Source organism: Plutella xylostella, chromosome 3 (assembly GCF_932276165.1).
Source record: "Plutella xylostella chromosome 3, ilPluXylo3.1, whole genome shotgun sequence".
Lineage (NCBI taxonomy): Eukaryota > Metazoa > Arthropoda > Insecta > Lepidoptera > Plutellidae > Plutella > Plutella xylostella.
Window position 1 is genome coordinate 1,676,393 of NC_063983.1, and position 24,361 is coordinate 1,700,753.

A 24,361-nucleotide genomic window follows, 5' to 3' on the forward strand; every position below is an offset into this window, starting at 1 on the left:
CATAATTAACAAATGTTGATGGTTTTGAACCGATGATACATATAAGTAATGTTATTACGAACCAAGGTTCGCTGTCTTAAACATAAAAAATACCTTTCTTTAACTATAATCAATGTATTTTATAGAAGCAGTTTATAATTTAAGGCCTTATATTTGTAAATATTATTTGATGTAAATACTTATTAAAAAATTATAAATTCTTACCCAATTGACATACAATAAAATTATTAAATATGAATAATTATGTACCTATGTATTAAAGTAGTGTCAATGGTTTGATGATTGTTAAGTGCATATGTGCGCTCTCAGATAGCCGTAATCGAATGAAATTACTATCTCTTAAATAAACTACTACCTAGTTAAAGTACTTGAGTAAAATATTACCAATACATAATCGACTGATTGAGGTCTCGTATGTAGCATATCTCTTTGTATAACAAAGAAAATAGATTTAGAAAATTTAGCTATTTGATACGCTAGCAGATATTTTTTGGGGCTCGATTATGATATTATAGTTTTTTTTTATATAGCTTTTACACGTGCCTTAAATTACAAAAAAATACGTTTTAATTGAAATAACTTAAATACCAACCGTTCTATCATGCTGCGAAGTCGATGATTTATGCAAACTTTTATGACTTTTTTTCAAGTAACTCCCATCAGAGTTAATAAAATATTTCAGGATTTAGTCCAATATACATAATTTTAAAATTCTGCAAGTGATAATGAAATTAAATTATACGAAGGCCGATTCTATATTAAATCACTCAGATACATCTACCTCCTATATCAGTAGAATGATTTTTATAATTATTCCATTGAATTGAAAGTCATGGTAAATACCAAATTATTATTTAAATAAAACACATTTGTCTACCTACCATTAAAATGGGTACCCAAATATTTTTATAGACATATTATGTAAATATATTTCAATGTATATACATACCATGCTATAAAACATAAGTCATTTGGGTTATTTGATAGAAATTTACTTCCAAACTCAGAAAACTCTATAGAAAATGCAACACCTAGGTATTATATAAAATATTATTTTATGTCTTAAGCCGAATGGATTTCAATGTTTAAAATATGTACCAGGTTCATCGTACGTCGTACCGCCTATGTTATTTATCTATTTTACCAACATATGTATATATGTATTATGTGTATAATAATTATTATTATGTAAACGATCTGGGTACTTTACAAATATAAACGTTAATCTTGTATAAAAACATTGTATAGAACGCAAATATTTAAGATACTCATTATCAAACTATAATAATGGTGTATTATAGCTTTTGTAATAAAAAGTGAAAGCATAGAACCATGTTTAATTTTCACGTTCATCATCATCATCATCTTCAGCCAATAATCATTCACTGCTGGACATAGACCTCTCCCAAGGAGCGCCACAACACTCGGCCCTCGGCCTTCCTCATCCAACCACTACCGGCCACCTGCCTAAGGTCGTCAGTCCAGCGGGCAGGAGGGAGTCCCACGCTATGTTTGCCTGTTCGTGGTCTCCACTCGAGAACTCGTCTACCCCAACGGTTGTCGGTTCTTCGGCAGATATGACCAGACCACTGCCACTTCAGCTTGCATATTTTGACAGCTATGTCGGCAACTTTAGTCCTCTGACGGATAACATCATTTCTGATACGATCCATCAGAGAAACCCCAAGCATAGCTCTCTCCATAGCACGCTGAGCGACTTTAAATCGGTGGACCAGTCCTACCGTCATGCGTCAGTGTCCACGTCTCCCCCCGTAGGCTGAATGAGAAAGGGCGAGAATAGACTCCAAAGCATAGCATAGTTCCAACCCAACTAAACAAAAAAGTGATTTTCCAATTTTTTTATTAAAATAAATTTTAAACAGAACAACAATTATTTACAAGTTACAAGTTAATTAATAATAATAGATAACATTTGGTCGCGGTGACTAGATTCATTTTGTATAGTGCACACATCAACAATCTTCATACATTCCCCTATATTGTCGTAATATCGTTGAAAACCCTGATTGTTTTCGGTCGTTTGCTTGTTACAATAATTATAATGATACCACATCAAAGAGCATTAAAATAGTAAACACGATAAGGGGTTTCAACATTCCTGAAAAACTCACAAAACCTTCAACAAGTTTGTTGAAAAACTTAATTTAAAGAACATGATTATAATAAACTTATATTTAAATACAAGAAAAAGTAATAACATAATAATAAGTAAGATAATTTACACACAAGTTATATTCACTAGCGTAAGAAATCTATATAGGTAAAACATATATTTTGTAGTAAATACATATATTTTTTATTAAATCTATAAATATATTCATAAAAATACATAATAAATACATACAATAAATACTTAAATCATTAAATAAATTTAATATTCCGAGGTACACAATGTTACATCTTCTACTCCCGAACTGTATCGAGGCGGATGGTATATTTTTGGCGACATCTTGCTTATTATTGGCGCGAGTCGCGTTTATTTAAATAAACATTCAAACATGTCGTGTGACGTTTCAGCCTCGTCTTGATAAAAGCACGGAAAATAAAAGATTCCTTTGTTAATTTATAAGTTTTGTCTTTTCCAGCTGACTCTTAATCTTCATTTGTTTCATGCACGGTCTCTTCTACAGCTTTTAGAATAGGTGTGTCAGGTCACGTGTTTATATTTATTTAATAGTTAGAACTGGGATGGTAGTTAAAGTTCTAAGGGCCCGAAGAGGTGTTTGGCGGGACAGTCTTCGCTGGTGTCTCCGAGGAAGAGCGCGAACAGCTCCTGGTACCTGGACAGCGTCAGACCTCCCAACTTCCTGTCGTCATCCTGGGAATGAAGAGAAAAAATGGGTAGGTAAGACTATTTTGCAACGTGCATATTGGCATATAACTATGCATAAGTGGGATTTCTTGGTAATTTAAGGTCTACTACGTGGGGTTACCACCATGCCACCACCGATCATTGGCTTCAACGAGGCTTCAACGCTGTTCGCTCTACGCGAGCTACGCGCTTCTGTGTCGGTGGTGGTACGGTAGCTGTTAGTGAGTAAATGAGGATTACGGTTTTGTTATCATTATTCAGGTAGACCTTAGTGACCAGATGAGGAAGGCCGAGGTCAGCAGAGTGTTGCGTTGCGGCACTCATTGGGAGAGGCCTATGTCCAGCAGTGGACAATTCCGGGATGATGATGATGATGATCATTGCGGTTGGAAATGCTCGTAAATACACTTGCAATCATATCTAAAAATAAGATTTTTCATTTTTACACGAAACTGCGTAGGTGCAGCAGCATAGAGGCCAAAAATATAAACTCATTTTTAATCTCTCCACATGATTAAACGTAAAAAACGGTCTCAAAAAACAATAAGTATCTATAAAGATTGTAATTTTTCTCATGGCGATCATCTACAGTCAGGAGCAGTGCATAATACATAGAATATGACCCTCCTCCACATTCTTCTAAAGGATTATTTATATACGGTGTCCTACTGAGTGTTCGTTAGGTGAAATGCAAAACTATCTTTGGAGGAATAACCCCTAACTGAAATAGATTATGAAAGCTTTTGTTTAGCCCCTCGCGTTATAAATTAATTATTATTAGTGAGTGGCTTAGATTAGAATCAAAGTGTCACGCATGCTTATAGCTTCAATTACAAAGAAAGATAATCAAGATGAATATGAAAGAACAATGTTGTTCGTAGTCGAGGTTTTTGGCACTGGGCCAATGACGGATCTTGTTAATGTTTTATTAATTTTATTACACTAATATTGTCGCACTCTACACGTACTATTTGACAAAAGAAAGTAGGTATTCGTGTAGCATGTAAACTATGTTTTATCTAAAAATGTATGTTAATTGACAGACATTTTATAGCTTACGATAAATTCTGCACTTTAGGCTTCCGCAAATTTGCCAAAACACTCAAAATGCGTTCCGACCGGCGTGCCGGGGAAATCTGGCACCTTCATTTATATTTGGCCTCGAAATTTGATGAAAACTTTACAGAGTATTGACCGGTTATAAATTTGCCTAGTCTAATAGCGGTAAGATATTTAAGTGCATAATATTATTGCTCTAAACTGGGGAAACTTACACCTTAACGTCATCAGATATACGAAGGTGTGGAGTGTGTCTTGCGGAACATTTTAAGACTGTATGCAAGAACTAATAACTCATACACAGCAATAAACGAAACTATAAACCATCGACAATAACGACTGGCTAATGAGTGCATAACAGAACTGACTGACGAATTAGCTAATAACTCTGACACACAACTAGAGATTTAGGGCGCCTACAAATTTGTAGCGCGGAGGGAGCGTGTCTACAACAACAAACTTTAGAAAACAACACTCACGTTCAACAAGGAATTGAAGGCGTCATCGATGACCTTGATCTCTTCCACAACCATCCTCTGCACGCAGTCGTACCGGTACTCCTCGACTCCCATCACTCCATCTGAGTTGATATCGATCATCCGGAAGTTGGCCTCAATGAACGCGCGCATGGCTTGAGGGAAGTCTTCGTACTTCTTGCCCACACAGCTGTTTTTGACCGCTTGCTTGAACTCATCCACGGAGATCATGCCATCCTGCAAACAGGAGATTGTGAGGGGGGTGCAGGAATGAGACGGCAGCTAAAATAGTTTAGCTGTGGCGTGCGATGCGGAAATGTCGTATCCTGCTTTTGAAGCGTGCGCGGTTTATGCTCTAGATTTGGTAGAAGGTGTTATTATTATAAGCTACGTAATGACTGCGTTTACTAAATAAATTACGACTAATAACTATCAATAACATTTAAAGCTTATTTTAAAGATAACTAATTACAGCCTTTCACAACATAGATAAAAGCCTGCATCTAAAGGATACGACATTTTGCGAGATGCGATTATTTCCTGCGACTTACTTGTGTGTTTGTGAAGTTTACAGTCGTTGTTCAGTTGTTTATGAACTTTGTACGAAGTTCTCGTGCTGTCTGTAATTGTATATTTGTTTCTATTGAAAAATAATCACATCGTTTAGAAATATGAGCTCGATGGCACACGGTGGTAGGCGAAAATAGTTCCTAGACGTAACGTCCGGAATTTCAGAATTTATAATAGGAACTGAAAGCTCAAAGCGCTTGTTATTTTACAGAAATGAGTAACGACTGTTGATATCTCCGCGTCGCGACACAATAATTAATCTTGATAGCGAACATAACGAGTAATCTGATAGTTTTCTCTGAACTAGACACATTTATGTCAGCGGGCAGACACTCCGTGACGGTATGATTATCAAAGAGTTAGTCTAATGCCAGCTCCCCTGATGCGATCAATTACTCATACGTCTGTGTTCTCAGTAATCTAGAGTAGTTATGGGTGATTTGGCATGAGTTATCGCTTTATAAAAGAGCTTTGTGTCACATACATCCATGCATATGAACGTTTATAATCTTAGTAATTTCCGTCTAATTCCTAATTTAATAACAGATTTGGAACAAACATTCTTGTTCCAATATTAATGTGTCCCAGATCGGTTTCGACTACGTTGGCTAATCTTATTTATCTCATTGTAATTTCTGCCTACGACTGGATCGAGAGACCTAGGACCATAGCCGACAAAATTAGGTATAAAGTTTTTACATTCAAATCAAACATAGAAACACATTTCTTCTTACATCTCCCACCGTGTGCCATACCACCCGTCAACAACTAAAACTAAGGAGGCGAGTAGCGTTGTCTGCAAGCCGTAGTGACAGTGTTGTAAGGGAGGGGGTAACCGACATAGTCTGGAACCTTGTCGAAGTCAGCGAGCTGGGCTATTTCCTCCCAGAGGCTCATCATGATGTGTTGGGACTTCTGCAGGCGCGCGGCGCTGCAGTCGCCCTTGCCCTCCAGTACGCATGCGCGGAGGGCCAGACACTGGAAGTCATGGGCGTCCAAGTAGCCGTTGTTGTCGATATCTGGAACCGGGAGAGGTGGGTGTGAGTATTGCAAGTGGTTGGTCAGATAATGACTGTTCACTTTTGAATAGAGGCTCAAAAAGCGCCACCATACCCTGTCTTCCGCCTTCCTCATCTAATAGGCTAGCTGATGAATGATGGTAGTCTCTAACTATACACAGACGAGGATGTAGAATATATTATCATGTGTGTATGATATTTTAGCAATTTCAGCTTTAAGGCAAAATTTGTCATCATCAGCATTATAATCTTGATGTTTTTTATCGCTCATTAATAGGTAGGTATGTGTTACGTTTATTAAAGGATAAGGTAAGTGCCTAGTTAATATTTTATGATTTACTTATCGTATTTGTGAACCTGAAAGTGGATTTATTTACTTAGTAAACATTTTCCATAACCCATAACTATTTTTCCTACACAAAAATGTATTCTGACACGTAAACACGGCAACCCACACAGCCATTGGTCAGAGAGAGTAACGAAAATAGTTAACTCATCATACGCCGGTGAGCAAGAGTAGACATTTCGCAACGTAGTATGTAAATTGGTATCGCTTGCCCAATTGGCTTGGGCTAGTAAACAATAGTGTATTAATTAATAGCAAGAGACATGCCAAGTGGAGCCTGGCTGTTGCAACTCGGCCTTCCGACCGCCGATCGACGGACAGACACATCGACAACTGCATAACAACACTTGGAGAGAGCGAAAGAAAATACTGGAATGTTCCGCGGCCATTTTCCGAGCCGTGGAAATTTTACCGCTGTTGTGGGTTGATTCTGCAGCTTCAGAGTCAAATACGTGCTTTGATAAGTATAACTTGCGCAAGGAGCGTGCATAGTAAATAAGGTTAATGAAAGTTTCAGACTAGATAAATAGTTGCATATTTCATGCTTAAAAATTGTCAATGCCGCAAAATGGATTTGTTTTCACACCACAGTCGTATTGGTAGAATTAACTCGAGAGTCTTTTGTTTTGTTTTAGAGTTGTTTCTTATTGTCGCTAGTTTTAAAATAGACTATTATTTTTGAATGTGACTCCCAAATAATCGAAAATTTATCAAATTGTCCTCAATATCCTATCCACAGAAGGCACCAGGCAGCAATATGTTAGAATGTTGGCTGCGCAATGAGGAATGCCAATCAAATTGATCGCGCCACTGCATCCGACGGGGTTTGCCGCGCAAAATTACGATAATTGACACCAAAGATTGAAGAGCTGTCGGCGAGTGGGTAATGGGCGCCGTCCATCAAAAGTTTATGATACATTTTGTTAGCTTCAACATCACTCATATGATACACGTGTTTTGTCACCGTTTGGTATAAAGGATTGTTTTTGTACTTAGGGCGGTTTAGAGATACCTGTAGGTATATCTAGGTATCCTAGGAGGAGGTTATGGGATAGATATGTAAAGGTGTCGAAGAATGATACAGGAAACACCCTATTCAGTATCTTGGACGGAAACATATAACTAAGGGCTGATTTTTCAATAGTCAGATAAGTGTTATCTGAGGAATAAAATTGTTGCTGTCACATCTGAATGTTTGTATTAGAGAATGACAGCAACAAATTTATTCTTCAGATAACACTTATCTGACCATTGAAAAATCAGCCCTAAGTATATGTCAGTATTTTCAGGAAATATAGGTTTTCTATTGTCTGTTTACAAATACTGAGGGAATTATGAGCAGTAGAGGAAGATGTTAATTAGTGTGTATATTTATCAGAGTTCAGAGGCAAGAATATTATCAAGCGCTAGACAACCGAGCGGCGCTTATTCCATACGTTGGAGCCTGGAAGATCTTTTCTGCTAAAGCTTCTGAAAGAAGTAAGTAGCATTGTTTTAGGAAGTCCCTAGCCATGCAGCGCTAAACAGGAATAATGGGCCAGGTAATTAGTAAGATTCGGGGATTTTTAGATTTTTAAATTTACCGTATGGCAGATGTAAATGTTTTCACTTAGTTAACTTTTAATTTTAGATTAGCCTAACTACTTACTAGTCACTGTTTCATTGTATTTATATAAATAAATAAATAAATATGTGGGGACATCTCACACACGGCCATCCGACCCCAAGCTAGGCAGAGCCTGTGTTATGGGTATCGGACAGCTGATATATCTACACAAATACATAGATAGATACATATTAAATATAAATATCAACACCCAAGACTAGACCCGAGTACAAATATCTGTCATTAAACAAATATCTGCCCCAGTCGGGCATCAAACCTTCGGCTTAGCAGTCAGGGTCACTAACCACTACACCAGTCGGCCGTCTATATAGGATATCGTTTCCGTATTTTTGGGAGTTATTACTACTAAATTGTGTATTTTCATAAGGTCCGAATTATCTATTGTTGCAAGCTTCGATTAAAACAAAAGAAATAAGTAAGAACAAGAACTATTGCTTTGTAGGTCTCACGAGATAAGTCATGATTCATGCAGGTTTCATGACTTTCATGGCATACACAGTGAAAAGTCAAAGTCCAATAATAGTTATCTACCATATTTATGTATCATGCAGGCATCAATGTATGAAACCTACTTATTGCGTAGCGATCTACTACAAAGATACGATTGTTTCACACGTTTTGGCTGTAGATGGATATTGTAGTGACATGCTGCGGCATCAGGCATTATTGGCGTGACTCCGGTACAAAGTTGTCAGTACCGGAGCGCCAGGCATGCCTGCGATGCGACGCCTGCGCAACCATTAGCTCGATGCCACATTCACTGCACTACATTGTTCTTAATTACCTTCTGATTGATTAAGTCGCACTTGTTTACTAACTAACACAATGGCTTATGTTTATATTAAGTTGTAGGTATAGGAAGGTGCTTTCGAGATGTGGAATTTCCAGTAAAATTGAGTGTAGCGTCAAAATGGAATCTGTAAATAATATTGTAGAAATATTTTTCAAAAATCTTCGATATAACTGAGATTAATGCTATGGGTCTATAATATTTCAGTTGTTGTCTATCTTCTTTCTTAAAGAGCGGTTTTACAACAGTCGGCTTCAACTTTGTAGGGAATATACCACTATCAATGCATAAGTTCACTATATAAGCTAAGACAGGAGCAATTATTTCAGCGACAGATTTGAGGACTTTTGTACTTATGTCGTCATAACCGACACTATTTGTGTTTTTCATATTTTTTATAATTTTTAAGATGTCAATAGCCTGCGCTGGTGTCATAAACATAGAATTAATTGATGATTCAATATTAATAAGTCCTGGTCCAGGGTCATTTTTTATATTACTATCAATTGAGGTTTGGTCAATAAAGAAGTCATTAAATGCGTCTGCTATCTCCTGTGGATCCGTAATCAGTTTGTCATTATTCAGAATACTATGAATCGGTTCTTTAGGAAAGTTATTTTTGCTATCATTTATAATTTGCCATGTTGCTCTACATTTATTTTCTGATGTCTTAATAGTGTGACAGTTTTGGGCTTTTTTAGTAAGTTTTATAATTTTTTTAAGTCGATATGAATAGGATTTTAAGGTTATTTTATTAATATGGTTTGGATTTAAGCGACATTGCCAAAGTAGTTTTCTTTGTTTAATACTGCACACTTTTATGCCTCTGGAGATCCATTTCTGTTTTCTCTTAGTATTAATTTTAATCAATAATTTAGGAAAGCACAAGTTATACAGGGTGTTAACTTGATTGCGTTGGAGCGGGAAATGGTAGATACAGCTGATGATACTGAACACGATAACACATTAAAAAACGTATTTTATTTGCTTTAAGCTGACCAACATAAAACAGTTTTATTTAGTTCATTTTAAAATTTCATAGTCACCCTATTCATGTTTAGGTACGTTTGACAGAATGACCATGAACTTGAAAGCCAAGGTCAAGGCCAAAAAAATCAAAGCCAAGGTCAATAAAAAAGTATGCGTGCATCAGCACCACACTTGGAGCCACATCGTCAAGGTACCTACCGAGATTTTGGGTACTCAAAGTACCCAATCCATTGTAGACATTTCATTTTACTCCATAAGTATCGCTTTATTGATACACAATAATTATCTTTTATGAATACAGAATAGTTTCATTTTATGCTTCATAACATAGGACACACGTATTCACAGCACAGCACAACATAAAACGAGATGAGGAACAAGGCTTGGTAATCAAAAGATAGAATTGTAGGTACCTTTTCCCTTTTAGGTAATAATTGTAAAAAAATATTGTAAACAAGTAAACAACAATGACTGACTGACAGACTAGATCCACAGAGAAGGTAATGACTATCATAAATACTCGATGGTTATGATACGCGAGATTGTTATTATTCTACTGGTATTCAAAGTGAGGCCATACTTATTATGAGGATTTCCGTACTATTCGTCATCAAAGACGTCTCAATCGCAAGTACACAACACAAATCGAGATGAGCGGGAGTAAGTAAACCAATTCGTCGTCCAAGTAGACCCTGTTATCACCCTGTTATGCATTGTGGTCTTTTATCTTTAGCTGCGTACAGACCGGCCAAACGAACGCCAACGAACGGGTTTTGTTGACCTTCGTTGCTCAATCTGCCCCTGTATTATGTATGATAAATGTCCATCGGTGGGCGTTCGTTGGGCCGGTCTGTACGCATCTTTAGGTAATAAAAGAAAAATAAAACGTGGTGAGTATCAAGGGTGAATACTAAACGCATACCTTATTCTGAGTAAAAAGGTTTAATTATTGTTCTGAGCTCCTAGAAAGTCATAAATTATATTCTGTACGATCTATGAAACTTTATGCACATCAGCTGTTTAATTGTTGATTAGTATGTCATTAATCACCATGTTTATTTATTTTTTTGCACATCTTTGTACCAGTTTTCCTGTACCTCCTGTAGGTTGGCTGGTAGAAAATGCTCTTAGCATTAAGCCCACCTTTTGTACATTTATTTTATATTTGTGCAATAAAGAATTAAATAAATAAATAAATAAATAAATAATTTCAATTTTATTTAATAATTGTTATTACCTACTGTGTAATTAATTACAATCATAGTTACATCAAATAAATTATGAAAAGTGAAGTTGATAACAAATTTACAGTGTGTGTTCTTTTGCAATCGAATGTCTCATTGGTTATGTGTTTGTGTAGGGTGACCATGTTTTTGATTAAGGTAAAACTTTCCACTTTACTTTAGACTTTAAACATAAATATTCGAGATTCTGATGTTTTTTTTCTTAGAAACGTGCTTGGTTAGACTAATACTAACCCCCATTTCCCGCTCAAACGCATTCTAGTTAACACCCTGTATAGCAACATAAAGATGTTCAAGAAGCTATCATATGCCTTGTTTGGGTCATGGGTGTTATAAATATCTGAGAAGTTCAAATTCGCTATGCTATCTTTGAATTTAACAATATTTTCTTTACACATGTCCCGTTTTCTTACAAACCAGTGGTTAAACTTACATGATTTCTGAACTGGATATCTTAGAAGTTGTGCTGTGTGGTCTGAGAGACCGTAATCTATGTAGTACTGTAGCACTACAACTGCGGGATTTTGCATGTGCAAAATTGTCCAGGCATGTCCCGCTTTTTAATCTAGTTGGCTCTCTTATTTGTAATTTTAATATTAATAAATGATGCGGAAGGTATGCGGATTGCCAATTCAGAATCGAGTAGATGAAACAATGATAAGAATAGATTCCTGTGATAGCTATCCGTCATAATCTATCTATGTATTGTATGGTTCTTTACAACAGTTCACCTATCAGGGGAAACCCTCAGAAATTCTGAGATTCTGTAATGTTAGGTTCGGAGTGAGAACCTAACTTTATAGAATAGAATAGAATAGAATACTTTATTTGCGTAAAACAAGCCCTACCTTTAGTACTGGCGTGATGATGTTCTATTGGACATTATAATTTATCGTAGTTTTTGCGTCTGATTCTTTCGCAGATTCAGTTAATAGGATGCAACTTGGTTATCGGTAGAATTTTAGGCGATTATAAGAGAAGACCCGACAGGCAAATGAATAAACGGACATGTAAGACCCACAGCATACATATAGGTAGGTACTAAATAAACCTAAGTAACTAGTAAATAAACCTATCGATATAATTCGGTTCGATGAGAAATTTGTAGACTACAATCGAGCTCTTGCGCAGTCTAAAATAGACCGGAAAGATTTATTACAAAAGTGACGATAATGAAACAAGGACACAATCGGAAGCCGCTGCCAGGCTGAAGAACCCGGGGTGATCAGCTATTCGATACCATACAATACCTACGTTACTGGAGTCTGATGTAAACACCGGCTAAACTTTGTTATGTGTTAAGCAGTTGATGTCGATGCTGCTACTGGGTGTATCTAGCAGTGCCGATTTTGTTAGGCGTCGTCGAACAACCACAAGATGAGTAGGAAGGAACGCTTCTCCCATGGAAACTCTATGTATTGTTTGGTTACAGTTAACACGAAATAAAACAACTCACATTTTATGTAAACTGACAAAAACAGCACAGGAAACCGCAATGTGGCGGCAAAACACTAACTCACCGTAGAGATATCTGACAACGAACGCCACCCTGTTGTCCCAAGTGTAGGCCATGGCGGAGAGTGCGGGTGCTTCGGGGCAGGGGCTCAGCGGCGGCGGCAGTCGCGGGACGACTGGGCCACCGCCCGCGCCCTCTCGCCACGAATAACCACGACTCAACTCGCCTCAACCCGTGACGTCACGCCACGCTGCAGCTCGAAAATACCACCGCAACGCCGCACGCCACATCTGTCGATTTAACTGCTTTCCGACCGTTGGCACACCGCTCAAACTTGACCTGTTATTGCAGTCGTCTGCGCGCAAGGTCCTTTGATTAATTGCGATGCAATCTAAAATGATCGCCGCTCTCCTAATGGCTTATTGTATTACTAGCCGGGGCGGGTCGGTATATTTTTAATGTGCGGACCCCAGCTTCCGTCAGCGACTGTTTGGCATTTATTATACGGAGATAGATTTATGGCTTTCACCAAATGTTTTGATATTCATTAAAACGTTGTAGTGAATTGATGAAGACGAAGAAGTGGGTAACTACGACAGTGATTTAAGTCCTCATATCCTACAGGCAATGGCATGCTCTTCATGCATGCCTTCTGTGGTCTGTCCATATTAGCGGACTGTGCCACCACCACCATGCTACTTAAGATCATTAATCATCTCAGACATAGGACGTCCACTGCTGAACACAGGTCACCCCCTATTCTATAAAAGTATTCTATTCTATTCTCTAAGAGGGTGGTAAGTACCTGCACCTGGCTCTCTCGAGTGGAACCTTTGTGCACACCCCCAAGGTCTAAACTGCCTTTCTAAGCTTGGACCATTTCCCACCACGCTGGTGCACTGCGGGTTGGTGGGTTCACATATCTAGATGCGCTAAATCATGCAGGTTTCCTTACGATGTTTTCCTTCACCGTAAGAGCGATGGTATACATTGTACTTAAATTCAAAGAACTCATTGTTTAATGTTTAATATGTTTATTCATTGGAACATGTCAGCGCCGGGATTCGAACCCGCATATCTGGCGTGAGAAGCGGGCGCTTAACCGACTGAGCTACCACCGTTCTGGTCACCCCCTTATTTGCACCTTGTCCAATCGGAGGTGGCCCGCATCCAGCGCTTCCCCGCAGACTTGACTAACTAGTTCGTCCGTCCGCTTGTCGGCACGTGGTCTCTACTCAAAACTCTTCTGCTCCATCAGACCCATCAGTCCTTCGAGCAGTAATGTGTCTGGCCCACTGCCACTTCAGCTTCCTGACGTCGGTTACTTACGGTTCGTCTACGGATCTCTTCATTTTTCTGATTCGATCACGTAGAGACACGCCGAGCATAGCCCTTTCCATAGCTCGCTGAGTTAGGTACTTCGAGCCTATTCAAGAGGTCCAAAGTTAGAGGCATAAAATATAGGTATATACTTACTGAAACAACCCTAACTAAGGAAACTACGCACATACCAATTTATCGATTGCCTAAAATCACCTGCCAGAGATAACATCCTCATTTTATGTTGTTAGTACCTTATTCCTATGTACATAATACCTAACTATATTGGTACTTATAGGAGATAGCGAGATGAGATACCGACTCGACAATGCTGCGGTTGGTGATAGGCAGGCTGATGCTGATTCAATTTAAGGACGGTGTGCAAATTAGTTTAAGTATAGAATAGAATATAATAGAATAGAATAGAATACTACTTTATTGACTAAAAATAACACACAGTATACCTACCTACTAACATTATCGTAGGCAAGTATAGCTTGTAGTTATATAGTTAGGTAGTTTAGGTACTAAATGGTTAGGCTAGGCTAATGTAGAGCTGTAGGTAGACCTACACATAGTTTATAAAGTCTTAGTACTGATGTGCTTTAAATATAATATTCTCCATCTAAGATTGTGATTCATTGCAATGGTAGTTTAGGCGTGCTGCGGTTGCACTCTTGGCTTGAGGCACTTAGGTTTGAAACATGGTGCATGCGTTTTGTTCCATATTTATATTTAGGTATACAAATTAAAAACATGAGAATTTTGGTACGGATCATTGTATAAACTAAACGCTTTGCACAGGTTCACTTTTTACATTGCAGCGTCTCACCGGTGTAAATAAAAGTCAGGATTACAAATAAACTGTATGAACCGTTGCAACAACAGTTCATTTTTTACATTGACAGAAGGATTTGACAGGATCTGACATTTGTCACTGTCACGTTAATATCATCAGGCATCAGTCATGTTTTGTTTATTTTCTCATGAATGAAACTGTAGTTTAATAAAAGCCAAATATGAAGGAAATATCATGTTCTAAGACTTCAATAGCACTGCTTGTTTTGTTTGTCGCTAAAGGTTTGTATTTTTATACTAATTTCCTTATAAAATTATTCTAAAACAGCATTTCTTGAGGCCGACAACTACAAGCTACGGAGATGGAAACTTATCCAAATTAATTATTATTATTATTTATTACAGGTCTGGCAGAATTAGAAGTAGAGACCAACGTCCCCAACGGTCAAGAAGTTCAAGATACCGACCATAACGATGTACCAAATGTGGACGAATCTGAATCCCTCCTTTCCAACGTCGTGTCTGATGTGAACAAAACCTTGACCAACCTGTACAACCACGTCACATCGGCAAATGTGACCATCGACAACACGACAATATCGGCCAATGAGACTAGGAAACTTGTGAAATGTAGAGACTACTATGATGAACTAAGGACTACTGAATTTGAACCAACAGTGGAAATCATCAATGGAACTCAATTAGCTAAGCTTTTACAGGTCAAACCTGATATCACCAGCAGAGACAAAGAAGCAGATTGCATCCTAGTCATGTTCTACACCAGGGCTTGTCCGTTCAGTGCCCACGCAGCCCCACACTTCAATGCCCTGGCTCGAGCATACCCTGTTGTGAAAATGGTGGCATTAGATGCATTGAAATACCATGGAATCAATGCACAGTATGGAATAGTTGGTGTGCCAACACTGAAAATGTTCCACAATGGACGGCCGGTGGGGAAATTCAATGGAACTGAGTACAACATTAATTCTTTTAGTAAGTTCATGCACACCATCACTGGGCTCTACCCGCAGAGCCTTGTGGTCACGTCCAAGGACTTCCAGGGACCAGTGTCAAGTGTTGTAGAGAAGGAAACAGACTACTTCCTTGTGTTGTCATGGTTGTTTATCATTGTGTGTGCTGTTTACTACTTCATGGAGTCCAAGTGGTGGAAGATGATAGTGGAAATGATCCAAAACAACTGGAGAGAGTCTGAGGCACAACATGAGCATAATGAATAAAATTGTAATTATTTAAGTATTTAATTATAGGTGAAAATAATAAATTTATAACAAATCAATCTGATCTTTTGCTTCACTTGCATAGGGTTTTAAATGAATGCATCCAAATACATTGTTAACATACTATTTATTATTATTACTACATAGTATCATAATATTCTCCATAAATGTATTACATACATTACTCAAGCTCAAAGCTTGTTTCTTATTTATACACTAACTGCTAACTATAAATGTAGTCACTTGAGCTCAGCAGGCATATCCTTGCCATTCAATGCAGCCAGAATATTCTGTGCAGTGAGTGTGCTCATGGTATCCCTGGCTTCAATGGCAGCACTGCCTATATGTGGCAGCACCACACAGTTCTTCATCTTAAACAGGGGACTGTCCAGCGGCAGTGGCTCTGGCGTGGTCACGTCCAGCCCCGCCCCCCATATCACATTGTTCTGCAGAGCCTCAATCAAAGCATCCTGATCCACGGTTCCACCGCGACTCGTATTCACAAACACAGCTGTATTCTTCATCTTGGCAAATGCTGCCTTGTTGAACATCTCCTTAGTCTCAGGTACTAAAGCTGCTGTACAAATAACAAAGTCACTCTTTTCTAGTAGCTCATCAAAACTGACTTTTTCAGCTCCAATTTCTTTTGCCTCTGCTTTTTCGCTTCTGTTGAAGTATAAGATCTTGGCAGTGTTGAATGCCTTGACTCTCCTGCCTACAGCCTGTCCGATTCTACCGAAGCCAACAATCCCAACAGTGGCTCCAGCCAGGCCGGGCCCTGTCATCCATGTTGGCGCCCAAGAGACCCAGCCTCCAGTCTTGGCTTCGTGAATGGCTTCTGTCAGGCGACGTGATGTGCACAGCAGTAGAGCCAACTGTAATGAAAGAAAAAGTTTATTGGTGAAATGAGATTACTGTGCTTGTTAACTTCTTAATTTATTTTTTACATGACAAAGATTACAGGATGAGTACATTCTCAATCTTATCCAGTATCATACAGTCATCTGAGAAGGGATAGGGATAGAAAAAGACAGAAAAAGTTCTTTATTTCTCATACAAAAATTTATATACTCACAGTAAGCTCAGCAGTAGCATCCGTCAGCACATCAGGAGTATATCCAATCCTGATGCCACGCTTCCTGCACTCCACCACATCGACATGGTCGTAGCCAACAGATATAGTAGACACAACCTTCAGCTGAGGGCCAGCGGCATCCAGCAACTCTCGGTCTATCTTGTCTGACAGTGCGCAGTAGATGGCGTTGGTGCCGGCGACTCGCTTCAGCAGCTCCTGACGAGGGGCCGGGGATGGCTTGTCCCAGTAGGAAACGTCACATCTGAAATTTAAGAGAAAATAAAGTTATTCGGTTGAACTATTGTACAATTCTATGTATATTAAAAGATGAACGAAAATAGAGTTTCTCATAATTCATAACCTTTAGGTTGCTATATATTTGTTTAAACTATTTCAGCATGTTTGTAACGTATGGAATAAGCTTTCAAAGAGGTTAATTAAATTAAACTTACTCTTTATTAAGTAAATCCAAGCCGCATTTCGGCATATCATTGCGGGTAACAAACACTTTAGACTTGCCGGAACTCATGTTTCTAACACTTAAGTTTACTAAGTTTCTACTTGCAGATGTTAACCTTGTGAAGATCATGAATTTTTAGGTTATGTTTCGTAAACTAGTTATTCGTTGCTTAATATTAAAAGTTATGTCACAGTTTATTGTTTATTTCTCTGGAAGATATTTAGGCGGTACGCCGATAACTTTATTTTGGTTATCTCCTTTGAAGAACGATGGTTTCGCCACGTAAACAACACAGTGTAGAGCGAAAACGGTACCCAAAATTACTTTTCCTTTAGTCGATTTGATGAATGATAATGCACTCATTATCAGTAGGTATAAGGTTGAGAGGCCAGCAGGAGATAATATTATTAAAATAACATTTATTTACAAAGAAATGAAACAAACTGAATAAATACAGCAGAAACAGCTGGTAATTTTGACAGAATAGACAAGAGCCACAGATACACCTTGTATCTGTCAGTGACAGTCTGTCCTCAGAATACGGTAGATATAGTATTGTTTTGGAAATGGCGCTTTCTATAAAGAGACTGACTTATTCTTACACCTTGCACTTATTTATGGATGTTGTCCAATTCAACTTCACAAAGCAGGAATTAACTAAGTCCATTTAAATGCCTCTGTGTTAAATGTTTGCCTTTATGTTATCCATAAGCATTCAAAAGGAACAGATCATGAAGTGGTAGTCATAAAGAAAAATGAATCATATGGTCAATGATTTCAAAAGGAAGGATAGGCCCTTCAGAACATTTTACTCAAACCTTCTTCATACAAGCAAAATAACTGTTATCTGTCATAATTTGTTTGAACTATGTCAGTGCCTAGCAACTATCTTGACGACGTAACCTTGTACGTGCGTTAATAATTTACCATCCCGGACATTGTTTTATTATTTGCAGGCGCCATATCAATAATTTAAGACAAATCCAACTACTAAAATTAAAACTGTTTTGGGCTGTAGACCTGTAGAGCGTCCCGGACAAATGGACTAAAAATCAAGCTCCAAAACGTAAGTGTGTGCAACAAGAAAATGTTCTCGGAGGATAGTCATCAAAAAATGACGTCCGCACAAGGTTACAGCGCGCGGCCATTGTAGACTTTGGTAGTAAAATAATTATCACTTTATAATGTGTTTATTACTTAATTTAATGGTAATTACCGATGATACGATATTCGATGTTTCTCTTTGACCTTAGTATAATGGTTTTTGCAGCCTTTTACAACACAACTACATATTTATCACAAGATTCACAAGACCATCTCTCGGCCACAGACAACTGTCGACTGAGGAGCGTTGGCCCTAAAATTACGATTTTAGGGCCAACTCGCGGGTGCCATTTTTTTTAGTGGGAGGCCCTGTCCTTACGCTAGTAATATATATGTCAATGCATATGGTCCATGCGGTCCATGCAGAACATGCAATACTAGCGTGGGACATCCTTCAGCCTGATCAAACAGGTTAGTGTTTGGACGAGGAAGGCTAAAGATACAGTCGTCTTCTTTTGGTGCTGGTAATCCTTGGAGAGGCCTACATCCCATAGTTCCTACATACATATTAATATGATCGCACAACTGTAATCTCCAAAGGGGTAGCCGCTTTTCTTTTCGTATATTTATTTGTACTTATATTACGTGAAATTCGCGAGCCGTATCGCCGTTTTTGAATGAGTACAATGCAGTACACATCTACATAGAATCTAGGTGACCTAGGATCTAGGTGTGCAGGTTTCCTCACGATGTTTTCCTTCACCGTAAAAGCGACGGTTCCTAGGTATACACGGTATACATTGTAGGTCTGTACTTAATTTCCAAAGAATTCATTGGTAGGTACATGTCATCAGCGGGATTCGTACCCGAATCTGTGGCGTCTGAAGCGGGCGCTTACCCGCCTGAGCCACCGCTGCTTCATACCATTTTTTCAAGATTACTTATATTACTTATCTTTTAATCCTTCACTCCCTGAAAGAAGGTAAGAAATGCCTGAAAGAGTTTTGGTGGCACGCCACTCTCTCACCAGCAATCATGACAATGATTCAAGTTTACCATGGTTTTGGTTACATATAGGCAGTCGAATCTAACCGATTTATTTATTTTATTTATTTATTTATTTATTTATTTATTTATTCATCATCACACTACATAGCATTACAGTTATAAAGAAAAACCTTAGCACTACATAGAGGCACAATAATAATAATACTTATTTAGTTATACATATAATAATAATTTATCCATCAGACTATTCAGACTCACAAAATTTCAGACATGCCTTTTTTAACTTTGGCCAACCATCCGCAAACACATCAACTTGTGGTGCCGAATCTATTATGGCATTCACCATCGTAGTGGCCCGAATTAGAGGCGATTGTTGCCGCGCCACCGAGCGCGCTGCACCCACCGCCAGACGTCCCTCGAGCTATAATCCTCCAAAATTTAAAGTCAATAGAAACTATTTCTGATGATGCCAAAAAATAGTCGTGAAATAGTCATAAATAGTCGTGTTTTCCAAAAAAATAGTCGTATCATACTTTCGGAGTTAGAGCTATACTTTATGGAGGATTATAGCTGGAGGTCTCCAGCTATAATCCTCCAGCCTCTGCAGAACAAACGGTAAGGCCTATCGACTTGGTTAAGGTCTCAAAAAATAGTCGTGAAATAGTCGTAATGACATGCCAAATTTCAGAAATAGTCGTCCAAAGATAGCAGAGATATAAAGGTACTTTGCTGCAGCCCTGGTGGAGGATTATAGCTGGAGGTTTTGAAAATATCGAATATCTTTGGAACTACTATGACTATCGGTTTGAATTATGTCTCAAAAAATAGTCGTGAAATAGTCGCTTCTATTTATTATAATTTTAAGCTTGATAAAAGCTGTTAAATAATGATATCAAATTCTTCATACAAATCAAAGTGGACGAGAATGCCAAAGCGAGCCAGTACACAAAAATAATAGCACCGTAGCATTGAAGTACTCATGTCGAATTTATCTATAAATCATTTATTTCGTCATACTTTGCATCAATAGTATCTAAACTAATCTTTGGTATGACATTTTATTGCTTTTGCCTTCTACCTTACTGTGTACAGAGAAAACGTATGCCTATACACGCACACATTTATCTCTGTTATCTTGACAAACAATAGCGATGACGACTACGGCGATGTAGTACCTAGGTCAGTTATTGTCATCCCTTACTATCCCGTAATCAGACAAATATTGCTATCCTTGTCTCCTTTCTAACCGGCATGCATCGCACGCATAGAACGCGTGATCGAACGTGTCACCGGTTGCATCTTGACAAGCAATAGCAAAGCGGTATTTATTACGTCCCTTACTATCCCGGGATCACACAAATAGTGCTGTTCTTGTTTTTTTATTAGCGTTGATGTGGCCGCCACCTCCGCCGGTGAAATTGGGATTAGTTTTATTGAAGACGCAGTACAGGGTAGCACTCTAGCGATAAGAATAAAATACGGTGTTTGAAATATAACTCATTTAATTACAATCACAGGCCTAAAGTACTTTTATTTATACTTAAGTTATTCATTAAACAATCTTTAGGTAGATTAGGTTTCATACAATTATCTCAGTATTATTTGACTATTACCTAAAAACATATTTAGTTTAATTTAAAATAATCACAGTTGGTTTATTGCTAAGTAATAATATCATATTGACGTAGTTGAATAAAAAAAACATGGTATGAACTTAAATATGTAGTTATTTCACTATTTAAAAATAATTATTTTCTAGCCCTATATGATAATAAGCTTAAGTTAAAGTTATCACAGATTGTTCATTATTAGGTTTAGGTAAGTATAATCACGGTTATTGTCATAATAATAAAGATAAGAATAAAATACGGTGTTTGAAATATAACTCATTTAATTACAATCACAGGCCGAAAGTACTTTTATTTATACTTAAGTTATTCATTCCTTCATTCATTTTTAGGTAGATAAGGATTTAATTATTTTTATTCTCCATAGTAAAAAGTCACGTGACCAACTTAGTTTCTATGAAAAATTATATATTTTTTTCGCGAATATTTAAATTCTCATTTCAGTTTCAGGCTTAGATATACCATGCTGCACATGTAGCATTCGGCTTAGTATACCCTTTTTGCAACACCTTGTATAATGGTTTTAATAAATATACCTAAATAACTTCGTAGGTGATAATAGGGTATCTATAATGCCCAGATAACTGAATCCTGTAGGTGTAGAACTTGCAAAAATTATGAACAGCCACTGTAGCTTGCGACGTTATTGAAGAACACATGTAAGCTGAGCTGAAAAAAAAATAAGGCAAATTAACGTCTTATTAATAAAAATATTTGTTTTTTTTTTAATATTATATACATATATATATGATATACGAGTAGGTAGATACGAGTAGTAATAACGTTATTTCACCTAGACTATTTGTTTGGTAATTTATTGTCATTTGGAGACCACAGCAAACAGTGGAGTAAAATTTCTTATCAGTAACTTATTGCAACAATAACTTGAAACTGCGAACTTTTGTGCGAAAAGGGTAGAGTAGAAATACTGTTCATTAGTGTATTCGCTTTTTTCAATATATATGTCCCATAACCGACCTCTATTGTTTTTGAGCGAAAGAGATAGCTGAGTAAACAATTTGGCTTTTGTCCAAAACCGGTTTGGTCGGACGGTGCGTTTGAAACTTGTATGAAATTTCACAGGGTGTGAATTACTTACATAGGTATTTAGTTCAGAAACACGTTTTTGTCGCTTGTAACTGATAGGTACAAATGAGTTTTGACAAGTAAATTGGCTGTTATAACTTTATCAACTTCAGCACCACAACACTGTATCCTAGCATAAGCACAATACCATATGAAAATAGTGATAAATTCTTACCTAGGATTTGTTATCTGGTAATCATGTATTCGGAGCCAGTTTTTTAGCGCATTACATCAATGCAGTCATGATAGTTTATCGGCGCATTACATCGATAGGCTGTGTTTTCACCTGAAATAATAATGAATAGGCTTATAGGTAGGTTACACATAATTTATTTTTATACATATATTTTTTTGCCTAGTTTCATTCAGAAATACAAACAATAACGCCTTTTTTGCTATTGAGGGGTAAATATCCACATTTAACCAGGACTACCATATGTAGGTAATCGATGATACCCACATATTTTCGTATCTACTAAGATAATGTACTTACATACAGCCTTGATTGCATGTATGCACATTTTACTAGCTCATAGTGTAAAATTGCTAATTGAATAATAATCCCCATACATATTAAGCATAGATATTAAAAAATAATTTGGCTACGATACTTCAATAAAAAATCATGTTAATAAATAAGCTGAGCATAACAAAATGGCATGGCTTGCTTTGATATTGAGTAGGTATTAAAAAGGATACTTACTTGCAAATATTCAAACATAGCACTCACTAAACACTCTTATCTGCATCCACTAATATCTTTTAGAATATAACATCTTGAATATTCATTTGCATATGGAGCACTCACAATATTTTAACAACCAACAATAACACAGATCGTGACCATAGTTTGCACTAAACTGTAAACAAATTATCAAACAAAACATGCAAAATACTAACCCCAACTTTACTGGTGGCGGCGTGCGGCGGCGGTCACATAAGGGACGTAATAAATACCGGTTTGCTATAGCTTGTCAAGATGTTGCCGGTGACGCAGTCGCTCACGCGTTCTATGCGTGCGATGCATGCCGGTTAGAAAGGAGACAAGGATAGCAATATTTGTCTGATCACGGGATAGTAAGGGATGACAATAACTGACCTAGGTACTACATCGCCGTAGTCGTCATCGTCGCTATCGTTTGTCAAGATAACAGAGATAAATGTGTGCGTGTATTGGCATACGTTTTCTCTGTACACAGTAAGGTAAATGCTAAGAGAAAAAGCAATAAAATGTCATACCAAAGATTCGTTTAGATACTATTGATGCAAAGTATGACGAAATAAATGATTTATAGATAAATTCGACATGAGTAATTCAATGCTATTGCTTTTATTTTTGTATTCAGTGCTATTATTTTTGTGTACTGGCTCGCTTTGGCATTCTCGTCCACTTTGATTTGTATGAAGAATTTGATATCATTATTTAACAGCTTGTATCAAGCTTAAAATTATAATAAATAGAAGCGACTATTTCACGACTATTTTTTGAGACATAATTCAAACCGATGGTCTTAGTAGTTCCAAAGATATTCGATATTTTCAAAACCTCCAGCTACAATCCTCCACCAGGGCTGCAGCAAAGTACCTTTATATCTCTGCTATCTTTGGACGACTATTTCTGAAATTTGGCATGTCATTACGACTATTTCACGACTATTTTTTGAGACCTTAACCAAGTCGATAGGCCTTACCGTTTGTTCTGCAGAGGCTGGAGGATTATAGCTGGAGACCTCCAGCTATAATCCTCCATAAAGTATAGCTCTAACTCCGAAAGTATGATACGACTATTTTTTTGGAAAACACGACTATTTATGACTATTTCACGACTATTTTTTGGCATCATCAGAAATAGTTTCTATTGACTTTAAATTTTGGAGGATTATAGCTGGAGGCACGTACCGCCAGCAGTCTGTGAGATCTGGCTCGCAGATACTTGTTAGGGGCAAACAGGCAGCAAACCTCACCAACCATATGAGGACATTCCGTCTCTCCTCGCAGGGTCCTACATGCCATTATCGCTAGGTTTAGATCCCGTCGAACTTCCAACGAGTTGAACCCCAGCATTCCCAGCAAGAAGCTAGTTGGATAGAGGTAAGGATAGTATCCATATTTTTTCTTATATAGAAAGCGAAGGAATGCTTTTTGGACCTTTTCTAGCATGAGGGTATATGTGGATAAATGTTGCGTGGTTGCCATTAATACCCCATTCATTAGGTAAAGTGCATCTTGAGTTTCTCGGCCACTGATGATGAGACATCTCGTCTAGTCAATTTAAACCTAGACTTACTGTTTTC

The 24,361-nt window shown here is 37.6% G+C and overlaps 3 protein-coding genes and 1 long non-coding RNA gene across 6 annotated transcripts; 1 reads left to right on the forward strand and 3 right to left on the reverse strand.

Moving 5' to 3' along the window:
- Nucleotides 1–1,844: 1,844 nt before the first annotated feature.
- Nucleotides 1,845–12,667, reverse strand: LOC105386162 (sarcoplasmic calcium-binding protein, alpha-B and -A chains). 2 transcript variants are annotated; one of them, XM_011556667.3, is made up of 4 exons: nt 12,475–12,667; nt 5,779–5,957; nt 4,372–4,605; nt 1,845–2,839 (listed from the first exon to the last, which is right to left on the reverse strand). In XM_011556667.3, the coding sequence occupies exons 1-4, from the start codon at nt 12,524–12,526 to the stop codon at nt 2,717–2,719; spliced, it is 588 nt and encodes a 195-aa protein (XP_011554969.1). In that variant the 5' UTR covers nt 12,527–12,667; the 3' UTR covers nt 1,845–2,716. The 2 variants fall into 2 exon arrangements, with proteins under 2 accessions (XP_011554969.1, XP_011554970.1); XM_011556668.3 differs by having other exon boundaries at nt 5,791–5,957; nt 12,475–12,659.
- A 2,014-nt stretch (nt 12,668–14,681) lies between these two features.
- LOC105385745 (thioredoxin domain-containing protein 15) lies at nt 14,682–15,825 on the forward strand. The gene is made up of 2 exons (XM_011556171.3): nt 14,682–14,810; nt 14,934–15,825. The coding sequence occupies exons 1-2, from the start codon at nt 14,750–14,752 to the stop codon at nt 15,764–15,766; spliced, it is 894 nt and encodes a 297-aa protein (XP_011554473.3). The 5' UTR covers nt 14,682–14,749; the 3' UTR covers nt 15,767–15,825.
- A 49-nt stretch (nt 15,826–15,874) lies between these two features.
- On the reverse strand, nt 15,875–17,782 carry LOC105385743 (glyoxylate reductase/hydroxypyruvate reductase). Its single transcript, XM_011556170.3, has 3 exons — nt 17,294–17,782; nt 16,842–17,103; nt 15,875–16,641 (listed from the first exon to the last, which is right to left on the reverse strand). The coding sequence occupies exons 1-3, from the start codon at nt 17,428–17,430 to the stop codon at nt 16,006–16,008; spliced, it is 1,035 nt and encodes a 344-aa protein (XP_011554472.3). The 5' UTR covers nt 17,431–17,782; the 3' UTR covers nt 15,875–16,005.
- A 3,606-nt stretch (nt 17,783–21,388) lies between these two features.
- Nucleotides 21,389–23,513, reverse strand: LOC125489672. Of its 2 annotated transcripts, XR_007267157.1 has the most exons (3): nt 22,771–22,983; nt 22,243–22,353; nt 21,389–21,650 (listed from the first exon to the last, which is right to left on the reverse strand). It is a non-coding gene; the product is annotated as an uncharacterized LOC125489672 (long non-coding RNA). The 2 variants fall into 2 exon arrangements; XR_007267156.1 differs by lacking the exon at nt 21,389–21,650 and having other exon boundaries at nt 21,727–22,353; nt 22,771–23,513.
- Between the last annotated feature and the right edge of the window lie 848 nt (nt 23,514–24,361).

What these genes read in the sequence shown, in the direction of transcription:
- LOC105386162 (XM_011556667.3), bottom strand. Translation starts at nt 12,526, where the DNA reads ATGGCCTACACTTGGGACAACAGGGTGGCGTTCGTTGTCAGATATCTC. An exon ending in TCGACAAGGTTCCAGACTAT is followed by an intron (nt 4,606 to 5,778) that starts GTCGGTTACCCC and finishes TCCTGTTTGCAG; the next exon opens with GATGGCATGATCTCCGTGGA. An exon ending in CCTTCAATTCCTTGTTGAAC is followed by an intron (nt 2,840 to 4,371) that starts GTGAGTGTTGTT and finishes CTTCATTCCCAG; the next exon opens with GATGACGACAGGAAGTTGGG.
- LOC105385745 (XM_011556171.3), top strand. Translation starts at nt 14,750, where the DNA reads ATGAAGGAAATATCATGTTCTAAGACTTCAATAGCACTGCTTGTTTTG. An exon ending in TGTTTTGTTTGTCGCTAAAG is followed by an intron (nt 14,811 to 14,933) that starts GTTTGTATTTTT and finishes TATTTATTACAG; the next exon opens with GTCTGGCAGAATTAGAAGTA.
- LOC105385743 (XM_011556170.3), bottom strand. Translation starts at nt 17,430, where the DNA reads ATGATCTTCACAAGGTTAACATCTGCAAGTAGAAACTTAGTAAACTTA. An exon ending in TTGGATTTACTTAATAAAGA is followed by an intron (nt 17,104 to 17,293) that starts GTAAGTTTAATT and finishes CTTAAATTTCAG; the next exon opens with ATGTGACGTTTCCTACTGGG. An exon ending in ATGCTACTGCTGAGCTTACT is followed by an intron (nt 16,642 to 16,841) that starts GTGAGTATATAA and finishes CTTTCATTACAG; the next exon opens with TTGGCTCTACTGCTGTGCAC.